General features: G+C 43.2%; 1 protein-coding gene and 1 long non-coding RNA gene across 7 annotated transcripts in view; one reads left to right on the forward strand and one right to left on the reverse strand.

Annotated features, from left to right (window-relative positions):
- Positions 1-2001: 2001 nt before the first annotated feature.
- tnip1 (TNFAIP3 interacting protein 1) overlaps positions 2002-23952 on the reverse strand; it is a 194867-nt gene continuing 172916 nt past the window's right edge. For 5 of the 6 annotated variants that reach the window (XM_070545720.1, XM_070545723.1, XM_070545717.1 and 2 more), the window contains one exon: positions 2002-2271. In XM_070545720.1, the coding sequence (XP_070401821.1) occupies positions 2135-2271 (137 nt within the window). In that variant the 3' untranslated portion in view covers positions 2002-2134. The remainder of the gene's footprint in view (positions 2272-23952) is intronic. The other variant, XM_070545744.1, reaches the window with a different exon arrangement.
- Positions 4223-4820, forward strand: LOC139063546 (uncharacterized). Its single transcript, XR_011516922.1, has 4 exons — positions 4223-4371; positions 4454-4511; positions 4586-4655; positions 4765-4820. It is a non-coding gene; the product is annotated as an uncharacterized lncRNA (long non-coding RNA).

Raw genomic sequence — 23952 nt, forward strand, 5'->3', positions numbered from 1 at the left:
ACAGCCACGTTTAGGATCAGACAGAAGCATGTGACTAGCAAGAGACACATTGTCTGATCTGACGATTGAGACCAAGGATGATTTAGTTTATAAGCAGGTGCAGGCGCCTTACGAGGGTCCGGAGCTGATGTGCTTTCTGGAGGGCCCCCGGTCAACACACAGGTGCGATCAGAGAGATCAGGGTCAGCCAGTAAATGTTTACTGGCTGACCCTGGGCGACATCCGACCCCCCTTTTGGTAGGTAAGTCACCCACCTGAGGTTCAGAGGTCATCAGCGCCAGCTGTAGTGGAGTAAGGTCAGTGATGGCGTCGGCCCCCCTCTTGGTAGGTGGTGTTCCCACCGCAGAGTACTGGGCTTCTACTGGAGTCTCTGTGCCACCATCAACTCTCCCTGCTGCAGGTGGCGTCCCCACTGCAGGGTGTGGAGTCTCAGGTGGAGCGTCGCTGCTTGCGTCAGCCTCCTCTGGGTCAGGTGGCTTTCCCAACTCAGGTAGGAGTGGTTCTGGGCAGGGACAACACAGGCTCAGTGGACATCAATGATCCCAGAGGTACTGGATTCCCTGGTCAGTCCGGCGTTGTTATGGTCAACAACACCTGACCGAGGAGTGACACAAACACAAAAGAGAGCACGCAGCTCAGGAACGGAGTCAAACCCCAGAGAAAGATGTAGATGAGCTTTTGGCTCAGAAAGGTGCCAGATCAACCTGCTGATAGCAGGGTCCTGGAACTGAAGACTGACAAGGTCATTTATAGAAAAGCCAAGTTGAACAGACACAAACCCATCAGATGGTTGAAAGATGGACACATTTTCATGGGGCCACAAGGGTTTGAGGGACCATGAGGTGCCCACATCTTTGTGTGTGGCAAGAGGGTCTGTAAAGTTGTTGAGATGACCGTTAAGGAAGTTCTCTGGCAGAAGTCGAGCTTCAAAGCTGAGTTTGTGAGCTTACCAATGTAGCTGGAAAGGTGTTTACCTGTCCACATGGTGGAAAGAGAAAGATTATTGCAATCAGGATATCTTAACACAAGTTGTTGTTCGTCTCGCTCGAATACAGTGATAGGAGCATCTGCTTGGTCCACGACCTGTTCAATCTGAGAGAAAACATCAGAGGGGGTCTCTGATGAAAACTGAATCTGTGGTGGCAAAGGTTCTGGGCTAGGTGGTGAACATGTTGTTCCCGTCTGCTCAGAGTTACCAACCGTGAGACAGTGGAGGTCAGGAGGCAGAACGATGGGCAGAGGTTCTCCAACCCCTGACCAGAATTCTCCCCCTCCCACATCAATGAAAGCATCAATGCACTTCAGAAAGTCCATGCCAAGGGTGAGAGGCATGGTTCTATTCTCGGAGATGAGGTGAAATCAAAATGGCTGCGATATGACGTCACCTTAGATGAAGAGAGGTGAATCAGCGCCTCCTTTTGGGAGGTGAACAGTGTCAGTGTCATGTCTTTTAACACTACGTGAGATCAGTCCTAGTGGAACATTTAAAGTCATATTACTTTTATATTCTAAAGGATTATAATAAAGTAATTAATATTTTGATTTCACAGATTGGTCACATCTTATTTATTGACTAACACATTGCTTGATTAGCTTTATTAAAATAGAGTTCTTTGATTAATTAAAAGGAGGGAGTCCATTCTTCATTCTTCTGTTGAGCTGGAAAGAAGCAGTTTATAAGCAAATGCATGAGTCCTTGAGACCATATCTCATGCAGACTAGTTCTGTGTCTGAGGAGAGGGGGAAACAGTCATTTCATTCCGTTACAGGCAGAACTCGCGGCGTGAGAGTGGTTTTCTTCAGTTTACTACATGCCTTTATTATCTTTAACTGTGAATATTGTGCTTGTCTTAGTGATTATTTTGTCATCTGTGTTTTTCAGACAAATCTGAAGCAGAAAACTGTCACACCCTGTCCTGTCTCCGTTTAGTTCAGCTCTGTGTCTCGTTAATTACTCCCACCTGCCTCTTGTTTCCCAATCACCTTAGCTCCCGGTCCTCCTGTATTTAGACCCCGTCTGTTTTGTGTCCTGCGTTTGAGTCATTGTTTCAGTGTCAAGCGTGTGTCTTCAATAAACTCATGTTCAACGGACTCACCTGTTCGCCTTCTTCCTCCCCGCGAATGGATCCTTGCCTCACCTCTGCTCACCTCGCCACACGCCGTGACAAAAACACTCCCTCTTCTGAGGATGCATCCACTTCCTCAAGTAGCATTTTAGGACCTTCAGTGCCACCATCACCTCTGCCAGTTTCTTCTGAGCCACCATCATCTCTGTCCACAACCATTAGAGAGGAAAAGCCACCATGTGGTTGACGCTCAGATAGTATCTTACCATAATTAAAACTGATTAGTGCATAATAAAAACTAACTTGTTCCCAGGACAACTGACATTTTGATAGCCATATATTCACAAATGTACTTGCTTAAATGTCAATGTTGTGTTTTTTCAGGTGACCGAAGATGGTGATTAGATGTACGTACACAGACAATCTTAAACGAGTTGCAGATATCAAATGACAGGCAGATGGACAGGATGGAAAACGTTTGCCGGAAGCAGCTTTGGTGGATGCAACAGGACGCAGCAGCAGCAAGGCTGCATGAAGCCAACATCGCAGAGCAATATTTTGAACATTTGGGTGCCTTAAAGAGCAAGTAATGTCTAAATTAACTTTTTTTTGCTGATGAACTGCATAAATGAGTGTCTAATAGTGTTTTAAATGTGTGTATTCATTATTTTAGCATTTTGGTGCATTTTCTTTAAAAATTAAAAATTCTGCCTAAATACCACAGTATAGCTCCACCTTCAGCTTAAAACATAGAATTTGACTCATTTTGAATAAATTTTAGTCAATGGCTAAAGAGTAAGATACTACGTAAACTAGTAGAGTACTACGTAGCAGCTCTGTGTCAAAAGTTATAAAAGCATCGAGAGTCTAAGCCACGCCTTGTGGCGAGTTGGGAGTTGGATTTGCAAGCGAGTGTAGGACGGTTAGCGGTAGTTCAGCATTAGCATATAGCATTAGCATATCCTAGTCTTTAGCAAAGCTTTTAGTGTTATAAATACTTATTTAGTGTTAGCTTGGCTGTTGGACATTGTAGTTTAGTTAGTGTTTGGCTGTTAGTGTTATTAGGAAAGTAGTTCAGGTTTAGTGCTCCATATCGTGTTGTATGGTGAGAAGGTGTAGTGTAGTGTGGTTGCGGTGGCTCTGTGGGGTTGTACTCCTTTCCGCTGGACTTTAGAAATTAGGCGCCAGTGGTTGCGCGCAATCGGTGTCTGGAAAATATTCAGCTCCCGCCTGATGCTGTAGTTTGCAACCAGCATTTTACCCTCGATTCTGCACGTCTCCGTTTGAAGAGGGAGGCCGTGCCCACTGTGGCTCTTCCGCGATTTAGATGCAGCCCACCGACTCTGCTCCCCCACCATGACGGGCTCCAGTCTGAGGTGAGTAAGCTAAATAGAAGTTAACATCTTCTAAAGACAATTCCCTACCTAAATGCAAAGTTTGCCAGACGTGGTTCACTCCATTTAGCCAATATCAGCCTGCACTGCCTTCGGGCAGATTTGTCAAGTTCACAAAATGTGGAACGGGATGTAAGGTTAGAATCAGCGGCGAATCGGAACATATCTCGAAGCCCTGGCCGACGAAACGGTCCACATGACTATTACGGTCAGGCTCGGAGAAAATTCTGGTTGCTTTTGTGTCAGTCGGTAATTCTGCAACAGTGGCTAACTGACGCAGCACTAGTTGACAGACAGCATTACAGCGTGAAATCCAGCTTGTGACCCGGTTCTGTAAGGAATTCTGTTCAGGAGGTCGCATTTCAGGCTCTCCACATCATATGTGACTGACTTTTACGTTATAATAACGATCACACACTAGGAATGTTATAAAGCGCCTATATAGGACAGTTTCTTTTGTATATTATCTGACTTTATAAACTCCCAACAACAATGTGCTTCTATTTTTGTCAGGCTAAATCTGCCCAAGACACTGGCTGTCAGACTGATTTAGTAGTCTGCAAGAATGCACTTGTCCAGGCTGATGTGAAGCGTTACCCGTAGCAAAGGTGAATTATTTTTAATAATCTTCTATGTAAACATTTTATTACCTTCTAGTTTTAATTTGTTTTACAGATTGTTACACGTGATTTTATGCTCTTTTAAACATTTATAAATGTGCTGCTTCTTTGTTTTTTATAGAGCTCCCAGCCGCTGTGTGTCTTGTGACCCACAGGGACCATGACGGAAATTCATCTTCCAGAAAGTCCCAGAGCAGTGTCCGCACCCCTGAAAAGACCAAGATGTGAGGTGTCTGCTCTTGATTCCAGCTTCCACCTCAGTGACAGTGCAAGCTCAGTGAACTGTTCAAGGTAAAAAAAAATCAAAGCATTTCAGAATTTTTAAGATATTAACAATTAAATAAGTATGTGATTACATCATGACATCATGAAGGAGGCTACTGATTCTGGCCCTGTGACACTTGGTGGTGACGTGTGAGCTGATTCACCTGGTAAATAACTTTTACATAAAATATTTTGTTTTTGCTATCAAAAGTAAATTAACTAATAACCTGCATTATTGCAGGACACTCAGCAAAATATGGACTCTACACCATGAGGCAGGCACACTTTAATACTCTATAAGAGCACATAAGGTGAGCAACACCACAGATTATTGTACACTGTCCTGGATTTGTTTTCTTTCTGCATCTCATCATTAGCCTGGCTGATCACCTGATAACTCCTGTCATCTGGTTATGACAGCATGAGGATGTCCTCACACACCTGTAACCTATCAGCTCATCTGGCAGAATAAAGAGAGAAGAGACAACACCACATCTCCTGTTCCTGGAAAGCCTTCAGCCATCCTTCGATCAGAGGCGGTTTTACCATTAGGCATAGGTAGGCGGCCGCCTGGGGCCCCCTTGCCCTGACCGCCAGCACCCCTCTGTTAATGCCACAATATTCTTATTACCAACCTGTGGCCGCAGACGGGATTGGACATGCGCACTTCTCATTACCATAATTCCTGAACAGCTCAAGATATCATTAAAATTCCAAAAATGCTGAAAAGATTAAACATGGGGCTTTCCGTGCATATACAATACATTACGGTAGCCACCTGGATTCCCTGTCTTGAGCGCACCGAATCACAACAAAGATTTAGAGACGTGCTGGGTTTGTCATCCAAAATGCTCCGTTTCATAACTTTTGAACGGCTGATCGGATCCAGGAAATTCCAACAGTTCCTAAAAGTACATAAAAGCAGCTTTCCAATGATCTATAGCATGAAGCAATCAGAGTTGGGGAAAATATCGCTACGAGGGGAAATCCTGCTGTACAGCCTGATTGAAGCGGAGCGCAGCGCCGCGGTGAAAGCGGATAACGGAACGGGGAAGCTAAGTAGCATAAAAAGCAGAATGAAATTATGGAAATGCCTCAAAGAAAATCAACACGATCTATTAGGTGTCCCAGAAGGCTTATATCTGAAGACAGTGACCACGAAGAAGGACAGATCTCCAGTGAACCAGGGTATGAACGTTTGTTCAGTTTTTATTTTTTATTTTTTTATTTGAACAACCCTCAACTATTTGCTGATTGTAAGATTCAGCATCATTCCAGTATTATTTATCTTTTTACAATAAATAATTATTTCTGCTAAAACAAATGTTTTTGGTATAGCAGTGCACGGTGTGCCAGAGAAGCACCCCATGTCGGTGTGAGGTGTGCAGGACTCTGCCTGTAGCTGGAGAGAAGCTGCTTCAAGGTCTAACACATCAAATAAAAACGTCTGAAAGTTTACAAAAATAAAGTCTTAAAAACTGCTACAAGACACCAAGGTTCAAACTTTTTTAAGAATAGATGCATTCCAGTTCAAAGTTTAAATTGTTTGCCCAGTAATTTTGAAGTTCCTGTTCAATAATAACTGTAAAAAATTCAAATCCGTTTTTTGCTTTTTTCACTTTCAAGCTGATTTTTTAAAGGCTGTAATAGAAATACATTCTAAATAGAAGAAGAAGAAGAAAATATCATAGCGCCTGACCACATAGCGCCTGTCAAGATAAAAATCACGAGGCGCTTCACAAAAACAAAAATATAAATATAAAATGCATTCAGAAAATGTTTAAAAATTTATTTAAAATGAGCAAAAATAGGCAATTGGGATTTAAAAGAAAAAATGTTAAGAAAGAGAGAGAGTGAATAGGAAAGAGGGAAATCAGTGGATCCTGAGGAAGGTGGAATAGGTGGGGAGAGCAGAATAAAGAGAGAGTGGTGAAGACGATCATACAAAAGCCATCTTGAACAAGTGAGTCTTCAGCTGCTTTTTAAAGGAGACCACTGAGTCCACTGATCTCAAGCTCAGGGGAAGAGAGTTCCAGAGTCTGGGGTCCACAGCATCAGATGATCTGTCACCTTTGGTCTTTAGCCTGGTGCTGCACAACCAGTAGGCTTTGATCACTGGACCTCAGGGACCTGCTGGGGGTGTGGGGACTAAGAAGATCACCAATGTAAGATGGTGCTTGTCCATGTAAGGCCCTATAGACCAGAACCAGGATTAAGAAATGAATCCTAAAGTTGGTTGGCAGCCAGTGAAGCTGGAGGAGAAGTGGCTTCACGTTTCTTTTCGTGAAATGTTATAGTGGTTTGGAAATACAAACCATACACTGAAAGCTGAGGTTGTTCTGAAAAAATGAGAAGAGTTACACACACTTTGCACTTTTTATTACAATTTTACAGCCATAAGATAAAAAAAAATACCAGGCGGCCCTGTTATAATTATGGTCATAAGAGGGTTATTAAGACTGCAATGCACAAACAGGAAGTGATTGGTAGTCATTCCACTCCAATCCAGTTGGTGGCAGTAATGCACCAAATTGTTGTTTGCCAAGTGCCATAAGACCACAAATAAGAATAAGAAGAGAGGCGGGAGCACTCGTAACAAACTCAAAGCGATAGTCAAAACATTAAGCATGACATGAAGTTATCCTAGTGGCTCCAATAAGAGAAAGAAGCAGCATGCTTCATAAAAGCTTTTATCTTCACTTCTGAAAGTGACGTTGTTTTTCGATGTAAACATCAAAAGGAAGCAGAAAGGAAAGACAATGGAAAATGTTTAAAGGGAGGAAAACAGACCAAAATGGAAAATAGAAAAAAAAATTACTAAGGCTAAAGCACAGGAGCGCTGACAGAAAAAAGAAAGCAGAGCAAATATTGAAAGCACTCAAAGGGAGGGAAATACAGGAAAAAAAGAGGAGGACTAATAAAAAGGGAAAATAACTCATGTCAGAAGAGGGGAGAGTTTCGCAAATCCAGTTAAAGGTAAGATTGTCGAAAATTTAGTGTAAGGGGCCCCATGTCTGTGTTCGCCTTGGGCCCCCAAATTGCTAAATCCGCCCCTGCCTTCGATGACTGAGAACCTCCATCAGCTCTGTCTCCTGTCTGCCTACAATTATTATAATAAATATTGTGTTTGACAAGTATTTTGTGCTGCCAAATATCTCATTTTGATTCCAGTTTTGATATTTTAATGGATATTTATAAATTACATTAATTGAATTATCACATTGTTGCACGTTTCACTAGCTCTATTTTGATTAATTAAACTAGCACCTCACTGTTAAAGCTCGTTTTAATTTCAAGCATGTTTAAGTATTTATGGACATGAACAAAAACAAGAAATATATAAATTGAGCAAATAGAAAAAATGCTGGAAGTGCTGCAGGGGTGTGAGAAATGTTATCTGGTGCTCTCACTGGTGCTCTTCAGCCAAGGGATCCACATAAATGTTGGCAAAAGGAGATCTGAGGCACTCAGGAGATGCAAAAATAAAAAGCCTTTATTAGTACATGGCTTAAATTGTTAAAAACATCAATGTCAACGCGTTTCAGCCCACAGGGCCTTCGTCAGGGCTCAAAATATTTGTATGCTCACTCACCCCCATGTTAAAAAGGCCAATCAATGACACCTGCCAAAGCTGGGCAGGTAGACTGCATTCTTGCTGCAGGTAGACTTTGGGAAGAAACATATGTATACTCTGATCGTAATGTCTATGCTGATAAGATGATGTGGTGGGGAAGATACATTGACAACATTATTCTGCTGTGGTCTGGTTCAGAATCAGAACTACTTCAATTCCATTCATATCTTAACAAAACTAACAAAAGTTTGAAAGTCAGCCTAGACTTCTCCTCATCAGAAATTAATTTCCTAGATACAAAAATCTCAAAAGCTGATAATGGAGATTTACACACTTCTATTTTTAGAAAACCTACTGACCGTAATACAATCCTCAGAGCAGACAGTTTCCATCCATCATGGTTAATAAACAACATTCCCACTGGTCAGTTTCAAAGACTTAGACGTATTTGTGACACAGAAGAAGAATTTGAAAGAAATGCTACAGTTATGGGCCAGAGCTTTACAACAAGAGGATACCAGCAAAAAACTATACTCAAAGCGTATAATAAGACTAAAAGCCTGCCAAGAGAACAGCTATTGGTACCTAAAGAGAAGAACCAACAAAGATCAGATGGTGTTTATTTTGTGACCCAATTCAGTGATCAAGCCAACAAGATCAAAAAAATAATTACAAAAAACTGGGACATAGTGAAAAGTGACAGTGTTCTTAGGGAAGCTCTCCCAGATACTCCTACTATCAGCTTCAGACGAGCCCCAACATTAAATGATCAACTTGTTCAAAGTCACCTTCCTCCACAGCAACAAAAAACCTGGTTATCAACTCGAAAAGGCAACTATAAATGTGGAAATTGTGTTCACTGTGACAACATGACTAACACTAACTGTTTTGCTGATGTTTTCACAGGACGTACTTTTTACATTAATACATTTATCAATTGCAATACTTCATTTGTGGTCTACAGACTAGAATGCCCGTGTGGTTGCTTCTATATTGGAAGAACTAAACGCAAGTTAAAAGCAAGACTTGCAGAGCACAAACAAGCAATCAGATCTGGTAATCCTCTATATCCTATGGCAGTGCATTATAAAGACACAAATCATGGAAGCTGTAACTCTCTTAAAATCACAGGGATTGAACATATAAAAAATTCAATTAGAGGAGGAGATAGGCTTAAAAAACTCTTGCAAAGAGAATCATTTTGGATTTACACACTAAAAGCTACTAATTTCCCAGGTCTTAATGGAGAATTAGATTTAGCTCCTTATTTATAATCTCATGTTTTCTTACTATTTGTGTACCATATTTATAATTTTTTCTCAAATTCTAGAAGTGAAATTTCATATTTGTAAGTATTCATCCTTACAATAGGATTGTTTAGATGTAAAAAGTTTTTGTGTTGTACTGGCCATCCAATCAGAATGCAGTCTACCTGCCCAGCTTTGGCAGGTGTCATTGATTGGCCTTTTTAACATGGGGGTGAGTGAGCATACAAACATTTTGAGCCCTGACGAAGGCCCTGTGGGCTGAAACGCGTTGGCATTGATGTTTTTAACAATTTAAGCCATGTACTAATAAAGGCTTTTTATTTTTGCATCTCCTGAGTGCCTCAGATCTCCTTTTGCCAACATATATAAATTGAGATTTATTTAATTAATATAACTGTAACGTGAGGAAATATGGGTTTGCTATCACAAAGGTGGTGCTGGACGCAGCTAGGTCAAAGCTGGGTCATTGAGAACTTTCGCCCACAGATTAAGTCCTGAACGCCAGCGAGTCTGGGAGGAAACCATAACATCTGCCACCTGCAGTCTACCAGAAGATGTGTTTACATGAGTTGTACCCAGACCAAGTCAAAACATAAAGTTTAAACTTCTTTTTCTTGATTTTAATGTTAAAGTAACCATTATCATTTTGCTCATTATAAATGTGATTAATCAAATGAATGACTATTTAGCTTTGGGGTAATTATAATGGTTTAATGAATCCATTCTTAAATAATGTTGAGAATGTTTGTTACTGACCTTCACACACACTCAAGCACAAACATTCACACACATCCACACACACCTGCTCACAGTAAACTCCAGACACATTTGATGACGCACGTTTGCTTTGAGAAGAGAAAGGTTTTTGGTAAGTTTTCAATCTTATGAGGCAGTTCGTGTTGGACAACGAGAGAGAACAGACCTGAAAACCAAAGGGGGGGCAGAGCCTGTTGGCTCGTTCTTCCCCCCTTTCACGCTGTTTCTGCCAAGCCAGGCAGAATAGCTGAATCGCGACTTCTAACGAAGACTCATTACCGAGTCTTTTGATTTCTGAGTGAATTAACTTAAGAAAGCGCATCGATAAAACGCTCTACCATCCACGTGTACCGAGGGCAACTCTGGACCGGTTCCGTTCGACACCTACGTCTCCTGTCAGCCGCCGGTGTCATCTGGATGAACCACAACATCCTCCACGGCCCGGATCCGAAAGAGGGTCCACAAGAGTTCGGTGAGACAGAGCACGGTTTTAGCGTTTGATGCAGTTCTCTGATAAGACCTAAGTTTATCCAAACCATCACTTCACTCAGACACCTGTTTCTTCCTGAAGCAAAATCAGACTCACACACGCATTCATGTCACAACATTCTCAATCTTCATAAATTCAACAGAAGGTCTATTTGAGCAAGAACAGCATATAAACTGTTAAAAGATTGTCCCACAAAGTTGCCAATGTGATTGTTATTTCCTGTTTGTCAATTTTCAAAATCATTAGTTTAATTTGAAGAATTAAAACTTTTAATCCTTCAAACTTGTTTCCTCATTGAACTGAAACACAGACACTCAGATATTATCGGCAGTTTATGGATGAAAACAACCTTTGAGTCTTCTGAACAATATAAAATTTGGTTATTGATTTATTAAAATTAATATTCCGAATTAATACGTAGCATGGTTTCTATTTCATAAAAGAGCATAAATCCATAACGCTACATTTAATGGCGAGCGTATCCAGTCTTCTATATCTGCGATATGTCTGATTTCTTACATCTAAAAGCTACAAACAACGCTTTTCTCTGTGTTTCACTTTGATGTCTTATTTTGAACTTAACCGGAAATTGTTCCGCTGAAGTCACTCTTCCGGGAGGCGTCCTGGTGGAAACTTGACCGGGAAGATCTCCGATCTCAAATTGACCGCAAATTACAGACCTAACTTTGATTTATCCCATCTTCGCCTTCGGAGCGAACGTGTGAGTTGTGCTTTTGACTCAATTCTGTCCATTTTGACGCGCCGCCGCGTCTCTAGTCTAACCTCAGGTCGGAAAGCTACGTTTCCGCTCTGACCATTGCTGGGTGAGCTACCGTGAGCAGCTTATCCTCAGTTCCTAAAATTATCACTAAATTCTCCGAACCTCAGTACCGAGACTAAATTCTCGGACACCTTTCGTCTCAGTGTGTTGACACTGTGGGCGAGCTATTGTGGAAAATATCTCCATTGCATGAGCGACTTATAGAAACAATCTGAACGGAATGCCCGTAGACACCTACTGTTGCTTGATTGCACGGTAAACGTCGTAAGCCGGGTTATGGCCGTCACGCGTTACTGCATTCAGATTGCGTACGTTTTTTGAAGTCCGTATTACAAGCGGGGCGAGATGCCTACTTGTTAATCGGGAAAATTTAAGTCTGGTCGCTACAGACAAAGAACGCTAGACCTGGCCGGAGAGCTAAGCTAGCACCACAGTTAGACAAAAAGGGAACGCGTCCCGTTAGATTGTCATACCATTTCTGACACAGTCAGTCTGTGTCCTCACAAAACCCGCATTGGCGGTGGTTCTTGTAAATCGCTACGGTGTGTAGAATCTACATTTTGCTACGTTTGTCCGTCTGATAGCATCTCGGCAGCGTAGGGTTTATTATTTTTTTTATTATTTTTATTTTGGACCGGTGATCGGGTCGGCTTTCACAGCCTCCGTTGCTCGGATCCATGCCTTTTTCTTCCATCTTGTGAAGTTGTGTGTATTCATTTCTCTATCAACAATTCCTTGTTTTACCCTGTGTCATAAAGTTAAGTAGGCTACGGACAGTCCTTGTTTGTGTGAGACATATTAAGGAATCTGCCCGGAGTTTTACGTCGGCTCAGAAGGTAAAAACGCGAGTTGCTCTGAACTTAGTGGGAGATGGACGAGACACGACAAAATCTTTCTTGCACTGTTACACCTGGTGTAAGGTTCTCTGACCTTCTGCTTCCAGAACATGCCAAGACGCAGGAGACTGTTCGCCGGCCGAGCATCGCTGGTCCCTCCGCCCGCCCGAACGGGCCCGTTTTAGGCGGGTGCCGCCGGTCGGGAGCAGTGGGGACTAGTGGCTGCGGTTCGGTGCCAGCTGCACTGGGTCGGAGGTGGTTCTGGTCTGCAATTCATGACGTGAATTCATGCAACATGCTGTTTACAGTCATAACGCTTTTTCTTTACTTTTATTTCTTCCAGGGGGTCAAAAACCCACCGTCAATATCAAGGTTTGAAATAAACAACACTTTCTCTGCTGCTTTTAAGCTGAATAAATCTCTTGAGCCTATGGTTAACCTCTCTGACAAACAGGTTGTGCTTAACCCTTTGTTTCCTGATGCTTCTTCTCTGTCATCCATGTTAAAGGCTGAACATCTCTCCAGCATGGGTGTGAAATCTTCAGGCTGTGACCCACCGCTTCAGTCAGAGGTCTGTTTTACTCGTCAGTCCGCCTCATGCACAAGCCAGCTTCTTTATCGGGGCGTGATGGAAACGTCAGCCGCCGTGAAACACTTGTGGTCTCCGGACGGAGCTACCATGCCATTTAAGGGGTTTGTGCCCGGACATCTTGACCTTTATGTGATTGACCTTGTCACTTTTCAGTTTGTGACCTCTGCTAATACGGTGGCCAATTCTTTTCTCCTTTCACAGGGGTGTGACTTAGTCTCGGGCCTCTGTGCTCTCTTTCCTGTGATTTCTCTTACAGGTGACCACGACGACGCAGAAAACCCTGCGGTTTCCAGCAGTCCTGTGGTCAGTGGCGATATTAAAGGTGGCTCGGTGGTTGCTGCGCACACCTCTCTCACGGGCTCGGGAAGGCAACCCGGCCCGGGAGGTGTAGGTGCGTGCGGTAATGCTCTGCTCGGGGCCCCTCCTGACAAAGGGGGGGTGCTGAGTGGCTCTGAGTTTTCCGTTGCGGACTTCAACCGGTTCGGGGGAACGCCTCCTCCGAGCGGGCGGGTCATTGCAGAACTCGACACTGACCTTCCTCCAATTCAGCTGACAACATTGACCTCCGACCCGGAGTTAGGTGCTGCACCTTCTACGGGGCGGAGTTCTAGTCAGTCTGTAAATACTCTGGTTAAACCGGGTTTTTCTGATTCTGTGTGGGAACCTCCATCATTCTTGGGAATAAAGTATTCTTGGCTTCAGTTTTCAGGACAGACCATGTTCCTAAAGCTAGCATCATGTCTGTATCTGATTCTAAACATGGCTAGGTTTGCTTTGACACCCGTGACACAATCATCCTTGGATCACTCCTTTTCAGAACCTCCAAGTCCAACACCTCCGGGTCTTTGGACATCTGAACACCTACTCTTTCAGCACGATTCAGGTGACACTGTGCATCTTCTTGGTAATAGCGCTTTTAAGAGCTTAAGAACTGTTTGTTATGCTTCTCCTGTCTCACAGACACGGCATACGTTTGAGAAACAAAAGGGGGGTGGGGAGCCTCCTCCCGCTTTGCGAGCGTCAGTTTCGCCTTTCCAGTTCACTACCATTTCTGATCACAACAAAGTCGCCTCCGTTAAGCTGCAACCCAACTTTGAGCAGGTAAAATCAGGTTCTGATTTAACAGCTAAACCATCAGCTTCACTCGAGTTCCGGACGGAACCCTCAGGTAAATTCAAACAAGTTTCCCTGTGGGTTCGTAACACAAGATACAAACAGTTTGATAACCAAATCGCTTATGAGCCTGCTCCCACAGATACGTCCAAACTCGTGTCTCTGTGGGTCCGCAATACCAGATTCAAAACTCTATTCTGACCGGATTCTTTTCCGCTGACGGGTGGACCGTTACAAATTCTCTCGTTTGTGGGATGAATTTTTAACAAATGTGATATCCTTTGAGTTTTTTTTTCAGGTTACCTGCCTCCAGCCAGGGTCCTGTTACTAACTCACATCTTTAGGGATTACTAACCTACTGATTTACATTTTTAGAACTGATTTACATCTCTATCTTTTTATTAGTGCTTTGCGTAGCATGATTATATTTGATTACAAAGTTAATTTTATTTTGTTACTATTTCCCTTAAAGGGCCAGAAGCCAATTTGCCCTTCATTTTCATGATTATTTCCTTTATATATATGCCTTTAATTAATGCAGCCTGCTGAGTTTCACATATCAGTTAGGATTTACTTTCTTTTATTTGTGTTTTCCCTGCATCACGTTTTTACATGACACGTAGAACAGGGTGCAGTACATTTCTTCTTTAGATAATTCACAAAAGGCACCCACATTTTCCCAGAGGCACCCATAGATAGGTTTTGATTGAGTTCTTTGTTTTGCATCAAATGCTATCTATCGTGTGGGCTGTCTCACTTTGTCTCCTTCTCCGAGCTCGTATGGACTACATCCCATCAGAGGGGTCGTCTTCACCATCCTTCAACTGGTTTCCTGTCGCATGGGGCTTCGGTCGTGGTTCGAGATGGGTCGAGGTCTGCGCTGGACTTCGCCTGGACTACGCCTGGGGAATACATCACCTGCCCAGCTCCGTGTGGCACACGAGCTGCTTATCCTTTGCATACCTTTGCATTATTGCTGATGAAAATTAACTGCTATTGGAATAGTTCTGCTTTCAAGATTCCTAAGTGGATTACTTTACAATGATTGCAACAGTTTTGGCCTTAATCATCTGATCAGGATAGACTCCCTTCTACACGAGACCTGTGGTGACGCTTCATCGTTCCTGCCTTCATCTGGGATGTCTACCTTTACGAGTACATCACGTTATTGTGGTTGTGACGTCAGGTGGCCTCTGCTTGACCTCCATGTCGTCACAAAAGGGGGGAATGTAACGTGAGGAAAGATGGGTTTTCTATCACAAAGGTGGTGCTGGACGCAGCTAGGTCAAAGCTGGGTCATTGAGAACTTTCGCCCACAGATTAAGTCCTGAACGCCAGCGAGTCTGGGAGGAAACCATAACATCAGCCACCTGCAGTCTACCAGAAGATGTGTTTACATGAGTTGTACCCAGACCAAGTCAAAACATAAAGTTTAAACTTCTTTTTCTTGATTTTAATGTTAAAGTAACCATTATCATTTTGCTCATTATAAATGTGATTAATCAAATGAATGACTATTTAGCTTTGGGGTAATTATAATGGTTTAATGAATCCATTCTTAAATAATGTTGAGAATGTTTGTTACTGACCTTCACACACACTCAAGCACAAACATTCACACACATCCACACACACCTGCTCACAGTAAACTCCAGACACATTTGATGACGCACGTTTGCTTTGAGAAGAGAAAGGTTTTTGGTAAGTTTTCAATCTTATGAGGCAGTTCGTGTTGGACAACGAGAGAGAACAGACCTGAAAACCAAAGGGGGGGCAGAGCCTGTTGGCTCGTTCTTCCCCCCTTTCACGCTGTTTCTGCCAAGCCAGGCAGAATAGCTGAATCGCGACTTCTAACGAAGACTCATTACCGAGTCTTTTGATTTCTGAGTGAATTAACTTAAGAAAGCGCATCGATAAAACGCTCTACCATCCACGTGTACCGAGGGCAACTCTGGACCGGTTCCGTTCGACACCTACGTCTCCTGTCAGCCGCCGGTGTCATCTGGATGAACCACAACATCCTCCACGGCCCGGATCCGAAAGAGGGTCCACAAGAGTTCGGTGAGACAGAGCACGGTTTTAGCGTTTGATGCAGTTCTCTGATAAGACCTAAGTTTATCCAAACCATCACTTCACTCAGACACCTGTTTCTTCCTGAAGCAAAATCAGACTCACACACGCATTCATGTCACAACATTCTCAATCTTCATAAATTCAACAGAAGGTCTATTTGAGCAAGAACAGCATATAAACTGTTAAAAGATTGTCCCACAAAGTTGCCAATGTGATTGTTATTTCCTGTTTGTCAATTTTCAAAATCATTAGTTTAATTTGAAGAATTAAAACTTTTAATCCTTCAAACTTGTTTCCTCATTGAACTGAAACACAGACACTCAGATATTATCGGCAGTTTATGGATGAAAACAACCTTTGAGTCTTCTGAACAATATAAAATTTGGTTATTGATTTATTAAAATTAATATTCCGAATTAATACGTAGCATGGTTTCTCTTTCATAAAAGAGCATAAATCCATAACGCTACATAACAAATAAGGGGGAAAGAGTCATTGAAAGGCACATTCTTCTGGAAGCTCCTGATCCTGACGACACCAGCAGGAGACCAGCTGCAGACACCAGAGGATCACCTGCAACCAAGAGCAGCTAGTATCAGTAAATAAATAATGAAATCAGGGCAGATTTAGTGGGCTGAACACATTACAGAATAATTTTCTCATGGGATATTTTCATAACTTTATGCAGCAGACTGTAGCTTGAGCCCAGGGCTCTTGGAGAGCTATCCAGCACGTTTCAGTGGATTTTCCTGCTTTAACAGGCTAGATTAGCTGTTAAGCAGCTCAGCTATTTGTTGCTGATTAAAACCAGGTGTGTTAAAGCAGATAAATCTCTAAAACATGCTGAATACTAGCTGTCTAGGGCCGTAGAGCCAAACCCTGCATTTAATCTAATGCTATGGCTAACGGCTACTTACCATTCAGAGCTGGTTCTGTTGGGTCGGTTCCGCTAGTTTCAGGCAACTCACAAGCTCAAAACAATAAGGCTCAGGTCCGCTTGTCTCCTCCAAATAGACTTGGTCCCTTTCTTCTCGAGTGTCTGGGTAAGGAGGGGGAGAAATGTCCTCCACTTCTAATAACTGCTCAGAGTGAAGGGAGCTAGCATCGTCTAGTTAGCCATCGTCTTCCTCACTGCCGCGGCTCCACCCTCTCGGTCCTCCAGGCAACGCCTACTAATGTTGCAGTTTTTAAAATTGATACGTGGGTGGAGTAAGACTCTGAGGGGGGCATTACCACGTCTTTAAATTCCGTTCTTGAACGGATTGCACAAAAACTTGGAAGCTCTTCTGACCCTGCCGCCACCCAGGAAGTACAACTGTCCTAATAATAAATTTTTTCATTCAAAAGTTTTTCCTTTGTTCTGACCAATAAAAATAAATAAATAAATAAATACATACATACATACCCAAGGTGTGCATGTACTGTATTGGAAACAGTTCACCTAGCAAATTTACTTACATAATGAATGTAGATTATATTACAGCCATCCTGAATTACAGGTGAAAACAGAAAGGTTATAATGCTTCTACAGTTAATTAAATGTAAACTAGTATACGATTAACTTCCTACATGCTCAGCCAGATTTTTCAAGCTTTTGCTATGAATGTTGATTTTGGCTTACAGCTTTTCATGAAACCAAATAATTCCTTAATTTATATGGTCAACATATGAAAATATCTTGTAGGAAAATTATTAGTTTTTGGGTGAACTTAAGAGCAGGTCAGGCTTTTGAGGTCAAATGCACAAATCACAACTTCTGGGTTCAAATTTTTTTTTATTTTTTTCTTAGGTTCAGATAAAAAAGACAAATGTTTAATTTCTAACTACAGGTTTCCAACAGTTAGACAAAAAAAATAACGCTGAGTCAATGGAAAGAAAAAAAATAATTTTTGAGTCAGCGATTGAAGTGTCGCATCAAAGCTTCACGCACCTCACTGCCCTCCTCCATGACTTTTTACACGGTGGCAACCAATGGCTCATAGGCAGGCGTGTCACATTCAAGATATTACTCCACATGGCTCTCAAAGATATTGTGAAGCACACACAAGGTCAGCACCATGTATTTAGGAAGCTCTACATGGAAGCTGTCATTTCTCTTCAAAAGGCATCGCCACCTACCCTTAAGCCTCCCAAACTCATTTTTGACAACAACTCTGGCTCTGTCTGTGAAGGTTCTCAGTCATCCAGGTCATTGTAGTCTAATGAGCTTTGAAAGAAAAGCGTCTGGACTTCTTTGAGTTGCTTGAAGATGTTTCACGTCTCATCCGAGAGGCTTCTTCAGTTCTAAGGTCAAATGGTGGAGAGTCCCAGATTTAAATCCAGTGGGAGTTCTCCCCCGAAGAGGGAACAAAAGACCCCCTGATGATCTTCTACATAAACACATGAGCCAAGGTGTGAGGGTGGGTGTGGGTCCTATTCAGCCAGAGTTTCGGGTGAGCTCATTGTGAAGCCTGGCCCCACCCTATCATGTGAATTCGTGAGGTCAGGTGGCCCAGGATATGCGTGGGTGTTGAGGCATCTGGGAAGGGATCTCAAAACTGGATTATAGATGGCAGACAGTTGGTGTCGTAAACCACCGCCTCTGTTCAAAGATGGTTGCTCACAGTGGACATAAATGGCTTCCTTTACTCCTCTTTCAAACCATTTGTCCTCTCTGTCCAAAATGTGAACATTGGCATCCTCGAAAGAGTGACCTTTGTCCTTTAGATGCAATTGAACCGCTGAGTCCTGTCCCGTGGAGGTGGCTTTTCTATGTTGTGCCATGCGCTTGTGAAGTGGGTGTTTGGTTTCTCTGATGTAGAGGTCTGGGCATTCCTCGCTGCACTGTACAGCATACACCACATTGTTCAGTTTGTGTTTAGGAGTTTTGTCTTTCGGGTGAACCAGTTTCTGTCTGAGTGTGTTACTGGGCCTGAAGTATACTGGTATGTTGTGTTTGGAGAAAACCCTCCTGAGTTTCTCTGATACACCGGCAACATAGGGGGTGACAAGGTTGTTGCATCTGTCTTTCTTTTCCTCCCTCGCTGGTGTCTGGTCTTCTTTTCTGTGCATCTTTGCTGACTTTATAAACGCCCAATTAGGATAGCCACATGTTTTAAGTGATTCCTTTATATGTGTGTGTTCCTTCTTTTTCCCTTCTGGCTTAGAGGGAACATGTTCTGCCCGGTGGTGTAAGGTCTTGATTACTCCAAGTTTGTGTTCCAGAGGGTGATGTGAGTCGAAGAGGAGGTACTAGACCGTGTGTGTGGGCTTCCGGTACACTTCAATGTTGAGGTTGCCATTTTCTTCAAAGTGCACGGTGCAGTCCAGGAAAGGTAAGCAGTTGTCCTTTATGTTTTCCCTGGTGAACTTAAATGTTTTTGTCCACGGCGTTGATGTGCGTGTAGCGTTGTGGTTTTATGCTCTTTTATGAAAGAGGAACCATGCTACGTATTAATTCGGAATATTAATTTTTAATATTCAATAACCAAGTTTTATATTGTTCAGAAGACTCAAAGGTTGTTTTCATCGATAAACTGCCGATAATATCTGAGTGTCTGTGTTTCAGTTCAATGAGGAAACCAGTTTGACGATTAAAAGTTTTAATTCTTCAAATTAAACTAATGATTTTGAAAATTGACAAACAGGAAATAACAATCACATTGGCAACTTTGTGGGACAATCTTTAACAGTTGATATGCTGTTCTTGCTCAAATAGACCTTCTGGTGAATTTATGAAGATTGAGAATGTTGTGAGTTGTGAGAGTGATATGATGTGATTATGGATGCGTGTGGGTGCAAAGTGTGGTGAGATGAGGTGAGATGGATGCGTGTGTGCATCTGATTTTGCTTCAGGAAGAAACAGGTGTCTGAGTGAAAAGTGATGGTTTGAATAAACTTAGGTTTAGTTGGAAAAGATACATCCAAACGCTAAACACCGTGTGCTGTCTCACCGAACTCTTGTGGACCCTCTTTCGGATCCGGGCCGTGGAGGATGTTGTGGTTCATTCAGATGACACTCAACGGCTGACAGGGAAGACGTAGGTGTCGAACGGAGCCGGTCCAGAGTTGTCCTCGGTACACGCTGATGGTAAAGCGTTTTGTCGACGCGCTTTCTTAAGTTAATTCACTCAGAAATCAAAAGACTCGGTAATGAGTCTGCGTTAGAAGTTGCGATTCAGCTATTCTGTCTGGCTGACAGAAACAGCGTGAAAGGGGGGGGGGGGGGGCGGGGGGGTCGAGAAACGAGCCAACAGGCTCTGTCCCCCCTTCAGGTCCTCTCTCTTTCGTTGTCAAGCACGAACTGGAATCATAAGACTGAAACTTACCAAAAACCTTTCTCTTCTCAAAGCAAACGTGTGCGTCATCAAATGTGTCTGGAGTTTACTGTGGGAAGATGTGTGTGGGTGTGTGTGAATGTTTGTGTGCTTGAGTGTGTGTGAAGGTCAGTACCAAAAATTCAACATTATTTAAGAATGGATTCATTCAGCAATTATAATTACACCAAAAAATAAGAACCATTCATTTGATTAAACACATTTATAATGAGCAAAATGATAATGGTTACTTTAACATTAAAATCAAGAAAAAGAAGTTTAAACTTTATGTTTTGACTTGGTCTGGGTACAACTCATGGAAACACATCTTCTGGTAGACTGCAGGTGGCTGATGTTATGGTTTCCTCCCAGACTCGCTGGCGTTCAGGTCTTAATCTGTGGGTGAAAGTTCTCAATGACCCAGCTTTGACCCAGCTGCGTCCAACACCACCATTGTGACAGAACACCCATATTTCCTCACGTTACAGACCCCCCTTTTTGTGACGACATGGTGGTCAAGCAGAGGCCACCTGACGTCACAACCACAATAACGTGATGTACTCGTGAAGGCAGACATCCCAGATGAAGGCAGGAACGATGAAGCGTCACCACAGGTCTCGTGTAGAAGGGAGTCTATCCTGATCAGATGATTAAGGCCAAAACTGTTGCAATCATTGTAAAGTAATCCACTTAGGGAATCTTGAAAGCAGAGCTATGCCAATGGCAGTTAATTTCATCAGCAATAATGCAAAGGTATGCAAAGGATAAGCAGCTCGTGTGTCACACGGAGCTGGGCAGGTGATGTGTTCCTCAGGCGTAGTCCAGGCGAAGTCCAGCGCAGACCTCAACCCATCTGGAACCACGACCGAAGCCCCATGCGACAGGAAACCAGTTGAAGGAAGGTGAAGACGACCCCTCTGATGGGATGTAGTCCATACGAGCTCGGAGAAGGAGACAAAGTGAGACAGCCCACACGATAGATAGCATTTGATGCAAATCAAAGAAATCAATCAAAACCTATCTATGGGTGCCTCTGGGAAAATGTGGGTGCCTTTTGTGAATTATCTAAAGAAGAAATGTTCTGCACCCTGCTCTACATGTCATGTAAAAACGTGATGCAGAGAAAACACAAATAAAAGAAAGAAAATCCTAACTGATATGTGAAACTCAGCAGGCTGCACTAATCAAAGGCATATATATAAAGAAATAATCATGAAAATGAAGGGCAAATTGGCTTGTGGCCCTTTAAGGGAAATAGTAACAATAAAATTAAATTTGTAATCAAATATAATCATGCTACACAAAGCACTAATAAAAAGATAGAGATGTAAATCAGTTCTAAAAATGTAAATCAGTAGGTTAGTAATCCCTAAAAATGTGAGTTAGTAACAGGACCCTGGCTGGAGGCAGGTAACCTGAAAAAAAAAACTCAAAGGATATCACATTTGTTAAAAATTCATCCCACAAACGAGAGAATTTGTAACGGTCCACCAGTTAGTGGAAAAGAATCCGGTCAGAATAGAGTTGGTCAGAATAGAGGCGTTCAGTAAGCGTTTTGAATCTGGTATTGCGGACCCACAGAGACACGAGTTTGGACGTATCTGTGGGAGCAGGCTCATAAGCGATTTGGTTATCAAACTGTTTGTATCTTGTGTTACGAACCCACAGGGAAACTTGTTTGAATTTACCTGAGGGTTCCGTCCGGAACTCGAGTGAAGCTGATGGTGTAGCTGTTAGATCAGAACCCGATGTTACCTGCTCAAAGATGGGTTGCAGCTTTACGGAGGCGACTTTGTTGTGATCAGAAATAGTAGTGAACTGGAAATGCGAAAATGATGCTCGCAAAGCAGGAGGAGGCTCCCCACCCCCCTTTTGTTTCTCATACTTATGCCGTGTCTGTGAGACAGGAGAAGCATAACAAAGAACAGTTCTTAAGCTCTTAAAAGCCCTATTACCAAGAAGATGCACAGCGTCACCTGAATCGTGCTGAAAGAGTAGGTGTTCAGATGTCCAAAGACCTGGAGGTGTTGGACTTGGAGGTTCTGAAAAGGAGTGATCCAAGGATGGTTGTGTCATGGGTGTCAAAGCAAACCTAGCCATGTTTAGAATCAGATACAGACATGACGCTAGCTTTAGGAACATGGTCTGTCCTGAAAACTGAAGCCAAGAATACTTTATTCCCAAGAATGATCGAGGTTCCCACAAAGAATCAGAAAAACCCGGTTTAACCAGAGTATTTACAGACTGACTAGAACTCCGCCCAGTAGAAGGTGCAGCACCTAACTCCGGGTCGGAGGTCAATGTTGTCAGCTGAAGTGATGGAAGGTCAGCGTTGATTCCTGCAATGACCCGCCCGCTCGGAGGAGGGTTTCCCCCGAACCGGTTGAAGTCCGCAACGGAAAACTCAGTGCCACTCGGCACCCCCCCTTTGTCAGGAGGGGCCCCGAGCAGAGCATCACTGCACGCACCTACTGCTCGCGGGCCGGGTGGCGCCCCCGGGCCCGTGAGAGAGGTGATCGCAGCAACCACCGAGCCTCCTTCAATATCGCCACTGACCACAGGACTGCTGGAAACCGCAGGTTTTACTGCGCCGTCGTGGTCACCTGTAAGATAAGTCACAGAAAAGAGAGCACAGAGGCCAGAGACTAAGTCACACCCCTGTGAAAGGAGAAAGGAATTGGCCACCGTATTAGCAGAGGTCACAAACTGAAAAGTGACAAGGTCATTCACATAAAGGTCAAGATGTCCGGGCACAAACCCTGCAAATGGTATGGTAGCTCCGTCCGGAGACCACAAGTGTTTCACGGCGGCTGACGTTTCCATCATGCCCCGATAAAGAAGCTGGCTTGTGCATGAGGCGGACTGACGAGTAAAGCAGACCTCTGACTGAAGCGGTGGATCACAGCCTGAAGATTTCACACCCATGCTGGAGAGATGTTCAGCCTCTAACATGGATGACAGAGAAGAAGCATCAGGAACCAATGGGTTAAGCACAACCTGTTTGTCAGAGAGGTTAACCATAGGCTCAAGAGATTTATTCAGCTTAAAAGCAGCAGAGAAAGTGTTGTTTATTTCAAACCTTGATATTGATGGTGGGTTTTTGACCCCCTGGAAAAAATAAATGTAAAGAAAAAGCGCTATGACTGTAAACAGCATGTTGTTTGAATACACGTCATGAAGTGCAGACCAGAACCACCTCCGACCCAAAGCAGCTGGCACCGAACCGCTGCCACTAGTCCCCACCGTGCCCGACCGGCGGCACCCGACTAATGCGGGCCCGTTCGGGCGGGCGGAGGGACCAGCGTAGCCCGGCCAGTAAACAGACTCCTGCGTCTTGGCATGTCCTGGAAGCAGAACGTCAGAGAACCTTACACCAGGTGTAACAGTGCAAGAAAGATATTGTCGTGTCTCGTCCATCTCTCATTAAGTTCAGAGCAACTCGCGTTTTTACCTTCTGAGCCGACGTAAAACTCCGGGCAAATTCCTTAATATGTCTCACAAACAAGGACTGTCCGTAACGTACTTAACTTTATGACACAGGGTAAAACAAGGAATTGTTGATAGAGAAATGAATACACACAACTTCACAAGATGGAAGAAAAAGGCATGGATCCGAGCGATGGAGGCTGTGAAAGCCGACCCGTTCACCGGTCCAAAAAAAAAAAAAAAAACCTATGCTGCCGTGTTGGTATCAGACGGACAAACGTAGCAAACTGTAGATTCTACACACCGTAGTGAATTACAAGAATCACCGCCGATGCGGGTTTTGTGAGGACACAGACTGACTGTGTCAGAAATGGTTTGACAATTTAACGGGACGCGTTCCCTTT

Source organism: Nothobranchius furzeri, chromosome 2 (assembly GCF_043380555.1).
Source record: "Nothobranchius furzeri strain GRZ-AD chromosome 2, NfurGRZ-RIMD1, whole genome shotgun sequence".
In the NCBI taxonomy this organism is placed as follows: Eukaryota; Metazoa; Chordata; class Actinopteri; order Cyprinodontiformes; family Nothobranchiidae; genus Nothobranchius; species Nothobranchius furzeri.